Source organism: Chelonia mydas, chromosome 19, assembly GCF_015237465.2.
Source record: "Chelonia mydas isolate rCheMyd1 chromosome 19, rCheMyd1.pri.v2, whole genome shotgun sequence".
Taxonomy (NCBI): Eukaryota; Metazoa; Chordata; order Testudines; family Cheloniidae; genus Chelonia; species Chelonia mydas.
In genome coordinates, this window is record NC_051259.2 from 10,175,008 (window position 1) to 10,190,210 (window position 15,203).

At 45.7% G+C, this 15,203-nt stretch overlaps 1 protein-coding gene and 1 long non-coding RNA gene across 5 annotated transcripts; both read right to left on the reverse strand.

Annotated features, from left to right (window-relative positions):
* Positions 1-3,998: 3,998 nt before the first annotated feature.
* On the reverse strand, positions 3,999-13,137 carry GPN2 (GPN-loop GTPase 2). Of its 4 annotated transcripts, XM_037881840.2 has the most exons (7): positions 12,286-12,693; positions 11,441-11,876; positions 9,096-9,252; positions 7,797-7,957; positions 5,409-5,539; positions 4,787-4,866; positions 3,999-4,147 (listed from the first exon to the last, which is right to left on the reverse strand). In XM_037881840.2, exons 2-6 carry the CDS (start codon positions 11,852-11,854, stop codon positions 4,794-4,796), a joined length of 936 nt encoding a protein of 311 aa, XP_037737768.1. In that variant the 5' UTR covers positions 11,855-11,876; positions 12,286-12,693; the 3' UTR covers positions 3,999-4,147; positions 4,787-4,793. The 4 variants fall into 4 exon arrangements, with proteins under 4 accessions (XP_037737768.1, XP_037737767.1, XP_027683014.1 ...); XM_037881839.2 differs by lacking the exon at positions 12,286-12,693 and adding an exon at positions 12,887-13,137 and having other exon boundaries at positions 3,999-4,866; XM_027827213.3 differs by having other exon boundaries at positions 3,999-4,866; positions 12,273-12,693.
* Positions 13,138-13,677: 540 nt separating this feature from the next.
* Positions 13,678-14,328, reverse strand: LOC122463336. The gene is made up of 2 exons (XR_006286599.1): positions 14,280-14,328; positions 13,678-14,222 (listed from the first exon to the last, which is right to left on the reverse strand). It is a non-coding gene; the product is annotated as an uncharacterized LOC122463336 (long non-coding RNA).
* Positions 14,329-15,203: the final 875 nt, after the last annotated feature.

Genomic DNA, 15,203 nt, shown 5'->3' on the forward strand with positions numbered 1-15,203 from the left:
CTCTCAATTCATCATCTTCCTGCTCCTCCCTTATGGAAGTTAATCTCAGATACCAAGACTGTGCTTCCTCCAAATTAAGCAGCCGACCGCATGTGTTCCCAGAAGTCTGGCAAACACTCTACTAAGACTAACTATAGGGCAAACCTCAAACTTTAATAGAGACACTCATCCACACACATAAGCCACTGGCCTATTGTGACCGATCATTACAGCCCCTTCCTCGACAGATTCCTCTACCTCTGCTTTCAAAGCTCCTCAAAATGTATATGAGCCTGTTATTCAAACCCTTCCCAGATCCTACTGGAAAACCAACCCGGAGAGGGGGGGGGCACACAACCAAACACCCAACAAAACAATATATGTCATAAAATGCAGTGCTTAGAGTGCTTAAGAGTTCATCCAGTATCCATCCAGGGGACTCGGTCCTGTCCTTATTGGGGGATCATAAGCTCCATGAATCAACAGGGCTTTGCCACCTCTAATCAGTGTGATCCTGTGCCTCTGTACTCACTTCACCCTCCACTCCCTGCCTCTTCCCCTACGGTCAAAGACCCAAAGCTACAGGTAACAAAGTGACTGGAATAAAAATATATATTCATTAATAGTAAGAAATACTATTCACCATTTTAGCGTGGGTCAATCTTTACTATGCCCCTTAGGAAAAGGGAAGAGAGAGAACACACTGTGCTTCAGTGAGATGTCATCCAACAAATATAATAAAAAAAATAAAAAATTTTAAAAAAAGAAAAACCGTCAGTGTATTTAATCACTTCCTGGAGAATGGATTAAAAATCCCAGCTGGATTCCAGATTCTCACTCCCGGTCACTGGAACATTTCAAGATTGAAAGCTCTCTAAAATAACTAACTTGTAAACATACCCAGCCCAGCTCCGCTTTGGTGATCCCTCCTAAATGAAAATGAATCAGGGAAGTGGGAATGAGGCTTTGGCTCTTGGGTGTTCCAGGAGTGAGGCTATTTCACACATGAGTGGCAGCAGAAGGTTAGCCCGAGTCATTTGTCGACAAATATCTAACTTGGAGGTATGTGGCAACGCGAGGTTGCGGGAAAGAGGGAAGACCAGAAGGAATTTGCTGCTTCTGATACAAGCAGTGACTTACAATTGGGAGCTGGGGACTCCTGCTGATAGATCAGCTCTGTAGAGTTCCTGCTCCATAAGATGAGACTTTCAGAGCCACATAAGCTTGCCCTGCATTTAGAAATAACTTCAGAAATAACTACTGTCCTTTACCCCACATGATGTCTTTGTTAACTAGAGACATGATCCAAAACATAACCCTTCCCTGCTTCGGGGAACTCCCAGATTATACATCCTGCATGGCTGTATAATTCAGTGGGTGCAAACTCACTTATATCAGCAACTTTTCTACCACCTCAGATTTAAGGCTCTCCAGTTCCAGCTCACTTTCAAGGGCACTTAGCAGAAAGAGTTATCAACAAGAATGGAATTGGTCCCACTGTATTTATACACCCTGCATTTCATTTTTCTTCTTCACCCATGTTGAGTCTGTCTTCTAACATGTGGGTATCAGCAGGTACACTGGGGCCTGAGCGTCCAATAGGCAAGACTTTCACTGAGAGGTGGAGACAGCAACATTTCCCTGTGGGTTTTCCCACTGGAGCAATCATCCCATTACGTCCATCCAGTTGTAATATCAACACTTTCAGCTATGCCTAAGCAGCAATAATTCATAGAGGTACAATTTAATTACTCTGACTCACCTAGTTCACGAACAGGAGAGGCCTCGTTTTTACTTTCGTAGGGGTCTGTTACCATACGTGGTGGTCTGCTGCCTTGTGTTTGCTGATCAGGCAATTGCTATCTTCTCTCCTCTATGATCTCTGTGGGTTCGCATAATGAGGAAATTCTAATACCCAAGTGAGACATTGCTTTCATCTGGTTATGCTCTTTCCATCTCCCCCACCTCCCTGGGTCCTAAACCCTCCAAGCGCAGGGACAGAATGTCAACATTACACTTGGTTTTAAGGTTCCTAAGTGACAAGATAGCACAGAGAGCAACTTCTACCATTAGCCAGAACGGAGAGAAAGTAAAATAATAAAGAAAGATACTTCCAGCTATCAAGATGTCTTCTAATTAGAGAAGCTGAAAAGGTTAAAATTTAGATGGGACTTAGAAATGGATTTCTTGACCTATCACTAAGAACACCTTAATGCCGGAACTCTGAACATTTACTTTTCACTACTGATAGTTTGTTTTTTTGCATTTCTCTCTGCCTGGAAAAAGAAAAGGGACTCTCAATTCTCCTGCACTAGCATAGTGCTCCAATGGCAAACACTACAGGTGAATTTTAAAAAAATTACTTCTGCCTTGGAAATTAAAAAAAGCCAAACAACATATAAAATTGAAGACCAATAGAAACATTTCTATCGAATTTGACCTAACAATGCCCTCTTAAAGCACCACATTTCTCTGAGTCATAAAATTCACATTTAAGATTGAATACATTCCAAACACACACTCAAGCGACAGTACGGCTAACAGAAGAGCAGGTAAGTTTATGTCCCATGTGGACTACAGTACCAACATGCAACAGGGTGAGTCAAGGAGGGAGTTTCAATCTAAATACATGATGAGACAGCACTTCAATCTATATGCATAATCACTGCAGTGTAGTTACCACTGTGGCAGAGAATACCACCAGCAGACACAACACCCACTGCTTAACAATGCAGGCAAGACCCTACTCTTCTAAAAAGTGCCCCAAAACCTTTGAACATGCAGAGCAGACAGAACTTTGTTTTTTCAATTCTAAACTCCAGAGTGGTCTTCATGACATGACTGATATGAGGCAACCCAACCCTGTGTATGCATCACGTGCATCCCCATTCCGTCACCAACAAGCAACAGAGTAGGAAGTTTCCTACTCTGAGCCCTGGCCACAATACCGTGAGATGTAGGAAAATGCAGATCTCATTCTTCTACCATGAGTCTTTAGAACCACCCACCTTTATATTCCTACCAGCTGTTAGCCTACAATTCTTTCGTTTGCCCAGGGAGGCTACAGGGGAAGAGAGGGAAACTCTCCTGCTAAGTTCTACAGCATGAAACAACTAGATTATTCTTCACAATATTTCAGTCGAAAAGGGATGGAAAACTTGGCCTGAGCACAGGACTGGGAGCCAGGAACTGCTGACCATTAAAATGTCGGCTCTGCTGCTGAAGTCTTGATCAAGTCTCTTAACCTTTCAGTGTCTCAGTTTTGCCATCTGTAAAACATTATGAAACTGTAACAACTTATTCACGAGCCTCACCAGGGTGCTGTCTGGATTAATCCATTTGTAAATGGCTTTGAACATTACAAGCTAATTGCCAGGCATGATCAGTTTAAAAAACACAACATGTACCTGTCTCAAGAAGCCACCTTCAGGGCAGATTCAGATCATTAGATGCCATTCTAGTAGAGATAGGTGCGTTTACACCAGCAGTTAACTAGCCGGATAACTGTCTCTCTCTACCAGCAGTTAACTAGCCTGATAACTGTCTCTACAGCAAGTAGGAGCAGAATTACTCAGGGTTCCCCCAGGGAAGTAGTGGACACACCGTTGCTTGGGATATTTAAAACTCAAGTGGGTAAAGCACTGGACAATCAATTGTAGAGAACAATCCCACAAAGACGGAGGGATATAGCAAAGGAAGGTTACAGTAAAGGACCTAGTAGAGACAAAGAAAGACCTAACTTCTATGGTTTGCTACAACCTTTGCGGAGTCAGCGACATTCTTCTGCTGAACCACACAGGCTCTTCCCCAGTCATAAGCCTATGAACACTCCTGTTAGTATAGTTTGGGCAAAGCTTTCAGGAGCTCACAACAGGACATTGGCAGGGTTTCGTCGTGCAGGGCAGAGAGACAGAATTTGTCCACTGGATCAGAGTGCACAAGAAGTGACCTCCTTTCCTCCACCCCCTCCCAAGCAGATACTTGTCCTGCTTCCAGGTAGGTCACAGAAGGAAACCACAGAGAATAGAGTGCTTTTAATAGAAACGTGTGGCCGCATCTGCAATAAGGAAACTATTCATGGCTCGTCTTGTCCCCCATGCTTTGCAGCACTGTTGCATTTTCTCCATTTCAGGGGAGTTCATGGCAAACTCAAAAGTACAGGGTGAAACTAAGGGGTGGAGAAGTGTTTTTGTTAAGAAAGAGCTGATGATAAAAAAACAACAACAACAACAACACTCACACCTCTCCTCCCTCCCAGGGATGAATGGACAGGTGGCTGGCTCTCTAAGGAGAGGATACTCCTCACTGTGAGGATGCACAGAGTTCCCATTCAATACATGGAGAACTCATTCCACAAGAAGGAGCTCCATTCACTGCAGTAAATGCTGATTTGTCTTTCACTTGAGACGTGGCCTTGGTCATGGTGGTGAGGGATGAGACTTCGCAATAGTGGGCTCCTACATCTTGTCTGCTCTACAGAGAAGTTGTTTTCTTCTGCTGCTGCTAACGTCCTAGATCAGGTGAAAATTCTCTCTTGTTCTTGTAAGGAGACCTTGAATTTGCCCTGCACTCAGCTATGGAGGTCCTGATCTCATTTCACCCAGAAAAACATAGCTCATATGCAGCAGGATCCAGATGCAGGACTGCATTCATACAAAGAGGGAGCTTAACAGCTGGACTTCTGCCCAGTAAGTACCAGGTCCAAGTCACACTACACAGAGGGCCCCTCATGCTCCTGATGGGAAGAGGTGGGACACACTTAAAACAGGAAGGGAGCTCCTTCCACTAAAAGCCTGCTGAAAGATACAGGAGCACTATATTTCCATTGCTTCCTGTTCCACAGTTTTCTCCTGGGGCTGCACGTACTTCTCCTGGACTGCAAGTGTGCTGATCATCCAGGAATCAAGGAAAACAAGGCAGCAAGAAGGGCTGGGGTTCAAAGCACCCTATGAGACAAAGGAGCTCTAACCTTCTCATCCGAGAATAGACTTCAACATTAGCCTGAAAGCTAACATGGGAACTAGTAGCATTGGTAAGAAGATGCAACATTCAAATGCATTTGTAGTTCTTGCTGGTCCAAACAAGCTCCAAACAAAGTGGCATTAATTCAAATGATTAATTACGCTCTGTGGAAGGAACAAGCCCAGTGAGCATGAATTACAGAGATGCAGTCAATGACACCCCCCCAATTAAGATCCCAATTAGTGCCAAATGTGGTTGTGGTGGGTTTGATGTGGACCCGTGTCCAATTGGATCTGAGTTGAGACCTAACAACTCATTGTACACATGCCATTAAACAGCATCAGATAAAAGGTACTAATAACATGGCCTGAATTCAGACCTTGAGATAACAGGCCTATATGAAATCCCCAGAGCCACAAATCCGAGTTCAAGACTCCACACAGGAGAGAAGCGCAGCCAAAGGATACGATGTGAAGTGGAAATCAGCTCCCACTGCTGCAGACATCAGGGCTTCAAGGCTTCTCTGCTCCAAGTCTCCGAAGGAGTAGCCATTGGCTTTGTCCACTGCCTGCATCACCCGTCGCATACTCTCCTTGTCCTGGGAAGAGTGACACACAGCGGGGGTGAAAATGAGAAGCAGCAGCTTTAACAGAAGCATTAAGAAGAAAAAAAAGTCAAGCAGTCTGAACTAGCAGGGATGGGTGCAATGCCAAAGCCGCACGCTCAGCCTGGGCAGAGGAAAGGGAAAGCCTCACAATTCTCCCTGGAAAGTGATTTCTTCCTTATGAAGAAATGAGATGTGTGTGCAGCTCCCAACATCAGCGAATGTGAGGTTCAGGGCTTTTTTTGGGGGGGGGTGGGGGGGTGGGAAGGCAGTCATGGGGGAGAAGAGAGAGATGGGGGAAAATTGCAGCAGCTATATTGTGTATTCTTTCACTCGAGGGCGCAGAATTCCAGCCATTGGGTACTGGCTCTACTCATATAACAGCCAAAATGCCAAAGGAAAAACATAACAGACAGATCTCTGTAGCAAAGGGCTTACAATATAATGGATGGACTTGGCCATCTTTTAAGATAACCTGGTCTAAATAAGGCAGTTGCTCTGAACCTACATTGAGGATGCTCTGCAGCCTACTCTTGAAATAAAATTTCCATTTCCCCTGAAGAAATTCAGTGATCTACAGGAAGTGGTTTAGTGGCTAGCGCAGGGCACTATATGTCAGCAAGTCCTGAATTACAGTCAGAACTCTAATAATGACTCCCTCCTGTGCAAGTAACCTAACTTTGCCACAGCATCCCTATCTCTAAAACGCAGTGAACGACACTTACCCTGACCTACATCACAGAGTGTGTAGGAGGATTAATGTGCAGAAAACACTTTAAAGAAAGTAACATGCTGTATCGTAGACATCAGAGGGGAAAAAAAGATGTGCCAAAATTGGGACCTGAAGAACTGTCTCCCTTCCAGTACAAAATTATTCTCTATAATTAGGGATTTGTTCAGTCTAGTTTTAAAAGTCCAGGTAATGAGGCTTCCACCAGTGTCACAGGAAGCGTCCTCCACAGCATTCCACACCCCACTGTCAGGAGGGTTTTGCGGCAAAGTAGCATGATCTGGAGGAACGAGTGCAGGATTGAGAGTCAGGAGGTCCCGAGATGCAAACTGGGCTTTGCCACTGACTTGCTGTGTGGCCTTGGGCAAGTTACTTCCCCGCTCCAGGTCCAACACTATGCCCAAAGAAGTCAATAGGAGTTTTTCTATTGGCTTCAATGGGAGTTGGATCAGGCCCTCGGTGCTTCAATTTCCTAATCTGTCCATAAAACAGGGATACCGATACTTACAAACTTAACCTATAAGTGGTGCTGGGTGATACCAATGCCAGCACAGTGCTTCAACAGGTGAAGTGCTATATAAATAATTCTTCTCCCTCCTGCTCCATTCAAATATTTGTATCTTCCCCTATTGTCACTTACACAACTCTAGTATACATTACTAGTATACATTAACTTCTTTTAATCCTTCCTTCCAACATTATTCCGCCTGTCAGCTTATTTTTGTTGCTCTTCTCTTGCTGCAAATTTATCGGCGTATTTCAGGTGACACAGTGCCCAGCAATGAATGCAGAACTCCAGATACAGTTACAAGACAACTGTGTAGAGCGGGGATCCTTAATTCCCTGCTCCATGATGCAATGCCTATGCATCCCTAAACTGCATTAGCTTTACTTTTGCTGCCACACTGCATTTATAAATTCAGGCCTGATTTGCTCTCCATTCTCACCACCGTGTCTCTCTCAATATTATAGCCTCCAGGCTTTCTCCATACTACTGAGTATCTCATATTTTGGATTCCCTCCCAACCCTGATATATTAGCTGTATTTGTCTAGGAGGAGGCTCATTTTTTATTTTCTGCTCAAGTTTTCACTCTCTGTACCTCCCTTCTGTATTTCTCTGTCCTGACCAGAGTTTGCAATTTCTCCAAGTTTAGTACCATTTGAGTTTCATTAGTCTCCCAAAGCCCACTTCTAGACCATTATCAAAGGCACTAAGTAAACTTGGACTTAATACCACATGGGAAATACAGGATTTTTGTTTTTGTTTTTTTTTAATATAAGTATGCTTATTCAAGGCTACAGAAATCAAGCTGTGAAATTACAGTTCTACCTGACACAGCTGAAGTCTGAAAAAAACAACATGGGCAAGTGACACAAGATTTTATTGTCAGGTGCTCATTGGGAGAACGGAGCTCCCTTTAGAAGCCCACAAACTTACTCTAGGCAGTTAATGAATCAGAAAGCTACGTGCAAAACGTTCCTTGTCATTTCCAACCCACCCACACCTCAAGCTGGGTTACCTGGACGTTGAGTGGAACAAAGGAGACCAGGCTGTAGTCCTCAATCACTTCCACCAACTTCTCATTGAGGCGACGGTAGTTCTTGAAGAACGGATCGGTGGCTAAATGGTCTACCAGATAAGAGAGATCTAGAACCTCGGTGTAATAATCCAGGTTGAAGGCTGCAAGGAAAGACAAGAGAAGCAACTTCAGGACCAGCTTCCAGGGTCTGCATTTTTCCTATGGGTTTGGAGGTGGTGGTGGGGGCCCTGGCCCACCCCTTTCTTTGCCCTCTGAACATGCTCTGTGACAACATTAACTCCTCTGTGTGGCTAGCAGGGCAAGCTCCCTCTTCAAAGGCTCCAATGCCATCCTACCATCAAATGAGCATATGCAACAAAGCCCAGTGAACAGCGAGTCTCCCCATAGAGGGGTGAGTCAGACAGCTCCCCAGCAATCCCATTAGCACAAGAGGCTCCAGAGCTGAGAGTTTCCCCAACAGGTACAAGACGACTATTTCGTGTAGCGTCTCACACAGACTATGTCCCATCTGCTTTTAGAGTCAAATACAGAGTGACAAGGAGCAGGGAAGGAATGAGATGTGAAGACAAGCGAGAAGATACATCTTCAGAGGAGATTTAGAGAGGTGGAGAGATGGAGTGAGGCTGTTCCACATGGCAGGGGTTGGAGAGGGGAGAGCAGGTGAATCAAATCACATCTAGAACGGTGGCAGGTGCAACTACTTCCTGTTGCAGTAACTTATTTGCTGAGGAATCTGGGACTCCTTCAGATTCGCACCCACCCACCAATGTACAACTAACACCCCCACCTTACACATCACCCCTGAATTTGGCCCACTGAGTTTAAGTTGGTTTAAAATATATGTTAAAGGTGCAAGCTATACCACCTGAGACTTACTGAATTTGGCCCCAAGAGTGGCGAGGCTGTGTGAAATGTCAGGGAGAGGAGGCTGATGATTGGCTGGAACAGAAAAGGCAGAAGAAAGAACAGACAGGTCTACGGTGCTACCAGTGGACCCTGTGGCCACTTCAGGATCTCCTTTTTCTTACTGAATGGCTTTGAAAGCGCTTACGAGAGTACTCATGCACACAGCTAACTGCACAGGCCAGAATATTTCACCAAGAACTCCGGGAGATGTTATATACTTTTCCTGTCCATCATCCCCAAGTTGCCGATTATCAGGAGGTTAGTTTCTCTCTGATAAGAGTCAGCTCCACAGCACTTCCCTTCTACCCTCTGCTCCTTTGCAGGGTCCACTCATTTTCCTTCCACGCAGGCCTCCTTCCCAAAGGCTCTTACCCAGCTTGCCATACTGTTCTATCAGGTCCATCTTAGAGAGGACGTTGACGTGGGGCAATTCCACATGCAGCATGGTTGAGAGGGAGGTGCAGAGAACTGAGATGAACTTTCCAGGGTCTGTGCAGTAGTGGGAATCCACCAAATGAACTGCAGCCAACTGCAAAATGGAAACGAGAAATAGTGCAAAATCAGAGGCAGGGCAGAATCTGCCTATGCAAATATGCAGAAGTCACTAAGGCAAATCTGTGACACAGGAGAAAGATAAAGACTCCAGACTCATGTGGTTCTAATCAGAAAAAAAACATCAGCCAACTTCTCCCTAGATGTTTGATATACTTATTTGTATACCTCTGACCAATAAGCATGATCCACTGTATAGGATATTGACCAAACAAAGAGTCCGGAGACCTGGATTGTTTTCCCACCTGTGTCACTGATTTGCTGAATGACCTTGTGAAAATCACTTTGCTATAAGAAAAGGAGGACTTGTGGCACCTTAGAGACTAACCAATTTATTTGAGCATGAGCTTTCGTGAGCTACAGCTCACTTCATTGGATGCATCCGATGCAGTGAGCTGTAGCTCACGAAAGCTCATGCTCAAATAAATTGGTTAGTCTCTAAGGTGCCACAAGTCCTCCTTTTCTTTTTGCGAATACAGACTAACACGGCTGTTACTCTGAAACCTGTCACTTTGCTATGACTCAGTTTCCTCATCTGTACAATGGGGATAATGATATTGACCCACTTTTATAAAGTACTTTGGTATCAATGGATGAAAAAAGGTTACAGACGTGCCAAACTTTCACCAACAACAAGAGAGATTGTTAAAGTTGCAACTCTTCTTCCACTTCAGCCCCCTCTATTCACTTGCTTGGAATTTCTTTCCTTTGGGGGTGAAACTTTCCATGCTTGGTCTCAGCCCAAAGGCAATGGAAGCCCATGTTAAAACCAGTTTTGAATTACTGGACTATATACAATTTTTCCACCTTTCCCATACAAATATTCACCCCAAAATAACTCAATAACAGAGTAATTTTATAACATCGAACTTCTCTAGGACGAACAGTCGCAGTGTGGTTTGTGAAAGAATTAATAAATTTATAAACAATTTGATTAATTATTTTTCATACATATGAAACAGATTGGTTTAGGATTTTAGTTCCGTTACTACCTGTCATACTATGAAATTGCACAAAATGTATAACTCCATATTACAGAGTTCAATTGTGTCAACAGATAGATTTTTTCCTGTATCTATAGTGTACTGAAGCTTACAGACATGGATAAGAACTCATCTATACAACTCTATAGTGATTTTTCTTTTTTCAGAAAGGATAAAAATTAGATGCAAAGAACTGTGTGAATGCAACACCATGTTTATTCGAACACACACACAAATGCAAAAGTTAAGATTCTAAATAAGATTCTCAAGTAAAATTACGCAAAAAGAAAAAGGAGTACTTGTGGCACCTTAGAGACTAACCAATTTATTTGAGCATAAGCTTTCGTGAGCTACAGCTCACTTCATTGGATGCATCCGATGAAGTGAGCTGTAGCTCACGAAAGCTTATGCTCAAATAAATTGGTTAGTCTCTAAGGTGCCACAAGTACTCCTTTTTCTTTTTGCGAATACAGACTAACACGGCTGTTACTCTGAAAGTAAAATTACCTTACCCTCCTTGATTGTCCAGTATACCGGTTATACATTAATGGTCTAGCCAGTAATCCAAAGTATGAGATATATGTAATGTAAGCAAGATAGTTTTATTATGGAAACCTTCACTTGTGCATTTGCTGGCTTGTGTGTTTCAATGTACAAGAATGTTGCATTAAAATAAAGGTTTGCATCAAGCACATTAAAATATAATTTGCCCCATAATTTTTGTTAACTGAATGAGATCTGGGTTACACATCTTGAAAGATTATTTGAATTTCTTGGGATAGAATCCTTCAGGTCCAGAGTAATCTGGCATACAAACATTCCTCCCTATCCCAAGCTACAACGTTCACTGGGTTAAAATGTGAAAACTTTGTAGAAAGACACTAGGAGTAGAGCAAAGGAAGAGCCCTGGATTCTATTCTTTTGACTTGCTGGGTAGCCTTGGGCAAGTCCTCTTTGTGCCTCATTCCCCACAAAATACTTTCCTACCTCTGTAAAGTGCTTTTATATACTTGGCTGAATGGACCAATACACAGCAAGAGCATGTTATTAATTATTACATACACTCCACAGATTCATAAGGCCTATCTGCAAGACATAACACTTTTAAACATGGTTCAGCAAACATGCGACAGCTACGGGTGCTGAACCATCTTATTACTATACATAAAACCCAAAACATACCCTGAAGTTCCACTTAGCTAACTGTGCAAAGACATTTTTCAATGCGCCATGGTGGGTGCAGAGTTCTACCTGCCCTGGGCAGTCAAACAAAAAGTAATGACCCTTGAGTTTAGCCAGCTTTTCCTGCAGCCAGTCAAAGTTGGCTTCCAGGTACTCCATGCAATAGATCAAACCACCATTGGGGCCCAGTTTCAGATTATCCATCACATCAGCCAGGGTGATAAGCTCTGAGATGTCCACAGCACACTGATAAGGAGTCCCTTCATTGGCTGGGTCCAAATTCACCACAGCCACCTTCCGCCCAATCCTGGACATGAATTCCTGCATGCCAAAGCAGTAAGTGGTCTTCCCCGAGCCAGGTGGCCCAATCACTGCCTGGCCAAAGGCCAGGCAAGACAGTTGGTTTTCTGACATGTCAGCTCATTTCTTTCTCCTCCTAGAAAGAGAAAAGGAAAAGGTTAAGACAGTGCCCTTTATTTGTGTTTATAGGAATATTATGCATTGAAAACTGAAGTTGCCAAGTAATTCTCAGACCTAGTGGGGCCTATCATGTAACACCCCCCTTTCACCTCCTGAGCAAGATGGAGGGACCATGCCAAGACAGGAGAGTAAGCCTCATTTTATCCTTCCTGTCTGGACAATCTCCAGTCCCTTCCAGGCAGTGGAGCAGGCAATATCTCAGTCTGTCCACTGGCCCAAACCAGCTGCAGAAAATAACCACGATATAAAGGGCTACACCGCTAAGGGGAGCGGATTCAGATTCTTGCTGACAAGATGTTGAGTGCCTTTGAAGTTCTTTCAGCCTGTCTAGAACTGTTACTTTCAGACACACCTGTTACGGTTACCTTTGCTATCCGACAGGGATTCCTGCACCTGGACAGTGAGAGGATTTTATTTTCCACTGGATGAAGATGGCTTTTGGTTGACGTTATAATTCAGTGGTCAGTCTCATTTTGGGACACAAAGTCAAGTCATTGTAACGGGTTCTCAAACTAGTAAAAATATTAATATCAAACCCAAGAGAAAAATCCCTGGGCAGAGAGCTTAGAAACAATAGGAAGCACATTTATTTAAGGCCCTGGAGCCTGTAACACCTCCTCACTGCCAGGCTCAGCTTTGTGGGGTCGCTGATGGGAGCATGGCTGGGGAGGCGGCCTGGGGGATAACGGAGAGGGAGGAGAGGCTAGGGTGGTGGTCAGGGGGGAGCAGATGGGGTAAGGGAGGTTTGGGGAGGCTGAGTGAGGCTCGGGGGGGGGGGCCTCTCTGGGATGGGGGGGCAGTGGCCGTCAGCGGGGCGGGGGGTCGCTGAGGGGCCGGGGCCCGCCCCGGGGGAGCGGCTCGCCCCTCAGGCGCTGGGGGGCCGGCGGGGAGCGGGGGCAGCGCGGCCTCCGCCCCGCCAGGCCCCGTGGGAGCGACGGGCGGGCGACGCCCCGCGAGCAGCCTCACCTCCGCGGCTCCGCCGAGGGCCCCCCCCCCCGTGCCCGTCACGCCGCTTCCGGCGCGTGTCCCAGCTACTCGGGTCCGGCGGGCGGGGCGGGAGCGAGCGGGAAGGTTCCGGGAGCCCGCTACGTCCTCGTTGTACTAAGCTGATGAATATTCATGAGGCGCTGCCCCCGCCGGGCAGGGCTGAGCTAGGAGATCGGCGCCCCCTGGCGGCAAGGCGGGAAAAGGAAGCAGAGCGGGCAAGCCCAGGGGCTCTGGCGCCGTAGGAGCTACCACAGCAGAGCGCCCCCTGCAGCCTTGGGGGTGAGCGGCAGCCTGCTCGGACGCTGCTCAAGCACTGCATTGGTTTCGCTGTTGATTAGCTTCCAGGCCTGGCCATGGCTCACGTGCAAGACAGAGACCCCCGAAAATTATTTATCCAGGACCCTAAATGCTGCGGGGGGGAGGGGGGGGCTCCATTCCCAGCCCACAGCCCTCGTTCTGAGCTAATTAATTTAACATTAAGGCAGAGCCAGCCCACTTGCATGGAACACCATTAACAATCATGCACCCGCAGCCTTAAGCCCAGCCTCAGCCCCCCTCATGCAGGGAAGCTGCGCCCTTGCCCCCACAGGGGCTAAGCCTGTAAGTAACAGCTAGAGTAGTGAGCAAGAGGTACCCAGGTGGCCCTCTTCACAGGTTGGTCCAGCTGAAACGAGGAGAGCATTCACACAGCACCCAGGCACTGCTGGCCAGGGGCACGTCACGCAGAGACCAAGCTTTTATTTACAGATGCCCTCCGGTAGAAATAAAAGGGTTGTAAGAAGCTTCTTTAATGATAGAGATTTACTTGAGAAAGGAGCTCTGCCCCTCCCCTAATAAGTAGTTGTGTGTGACATGTTTAAAGTTTTTGTATGAGCGAGCCTAGGAGTAGCACTCATGGCCCAGAGCCCATTGGGTTAAGTGCTGTACAGATAGATTTTAAAAAGCTGGAAAATAGACTTAAACTTCTTGGTCAGGCCTTGATTAGTATAGCCCAAAATGAATTTGCCCAGCTATTGTTAAAAATAAATAGGCATCAGTTTCGGTGTGTTCATTCTGTGTGTGAAACCAGCCATCTATTCTCAGTGGATAATCCCCCAGAGCCAGGCTGTGGAGGATGCAGACCAGGCCTACTAGCAGAGGAGGCTTTCAGAGGTTTGTGAGGAAAGGGAGTTACTCTACATCCTTAAACTAGTTTTAGTGCCGTTGGGGACACTGGGGCATGGCCACTAGGTAACTCGAGGGGATGGAAGACCACGAGTGTCGATGAAGCCCCCCCTCACACTAGGCCCAAGCGTCCTTGGCCCCCCACTCCCGCCTGGAGGCACTCAGACTAGCTCTGCATACTAGGCCCAAGTGTCCTTGGCCCCCGCACCTGGAGGCACTCACAGCAGTTATGCTGAGGATCTGCAACAATATGTTGCGGAGTCAGACTGCCTGAAACTAAACAAGGCCAAACAGGGCAGATATGGAAGAAAAATGCTGAATAAAGCAGCTTTATGTATAGTTTAACAAATGATACAAAAAACAAGGGAACTAGCTGGTAACTGGATTAGCTGGCCATATGGATACTTAGGGCAGCTTGCTATTGGATAAGTATGCTGAAGAAAGGATGTATAAAAGCCTGTGTAACTTCCCGCTCTGTGTACAGGATTTGAGATTCTATTCTCCCTGTAGTCTTTTGAAGCTTCAAATAAACTTTTCCGCTTCTCCAACCCGTTGTGATTATTGGGTGAAGCACACCAGGTAGCGAACCAAACCCTGCTGTTGTTTTGCCTCTTGGCCCTGGGTGCCGGCAACAGTGCCATAGTGGGAGTGGATAATTAGATCAAACTCTTTCCAGCAGGTGGTTTCTAAACCTCGTTTACTAAGGACTCAGCCCACGGGCTCATACTACAAGAATAAGCTATAAGCTGCTCCTCTGCCATGGTAGTCCAGGGGTAAAGCAGATTGTCAAGACAAGGAAAGAAGGTACAAGGTTTAGCATGTGTTGTTTTAACAAGCATGTCTGAGTGAAGGAAGAGAAACTAGAGTTATAGCCTGTGCTAAACTAATTAAGATGTGACAGCTAGATTAGTTCAATGCAGGAGAGGCCAGTAATGAGATTCCTAAATATAGAGCTGATGCCACCTAAAACTGTAAAGGGAGAACGGAAACCTGAACTCTGCATTCCTCTCACCACATGGCCAGTTTATGCCACAGCCATAGATTGTGGCTATGTCAACAGGCACAGGCTACAGCCTTCCTGGGCAGATGCTGCTAATTAGTTCTTCTTGCTGCAGTGCAAAGCCATGAGGGA

Bases quoted from the DNA above. Each gene is read 5' to 3' on its own strand.
- GPN2 (XM_037881839.2), bottom strand. From the start codon at position 11,854: ATGTCAGAAAACCAACTGTCTTGCCTGGCCTTTGGCCAGGCAGTGATT. The intron at 9,253-11,440 runs GTATGTTTTGGG...TCCATTTTGCAG, and splicing joins TAGCTAAGTGGAACTTCAGG to TTGGCTGCAGTTCATTTGGT. The intron at 5,540-7,796 runs GTAACCCAGCTT...CACTCTTCCCAG, and splicing joins TTGTTCCACTCAACGTCCAG to GACAAGGAGAGTATGCGACG.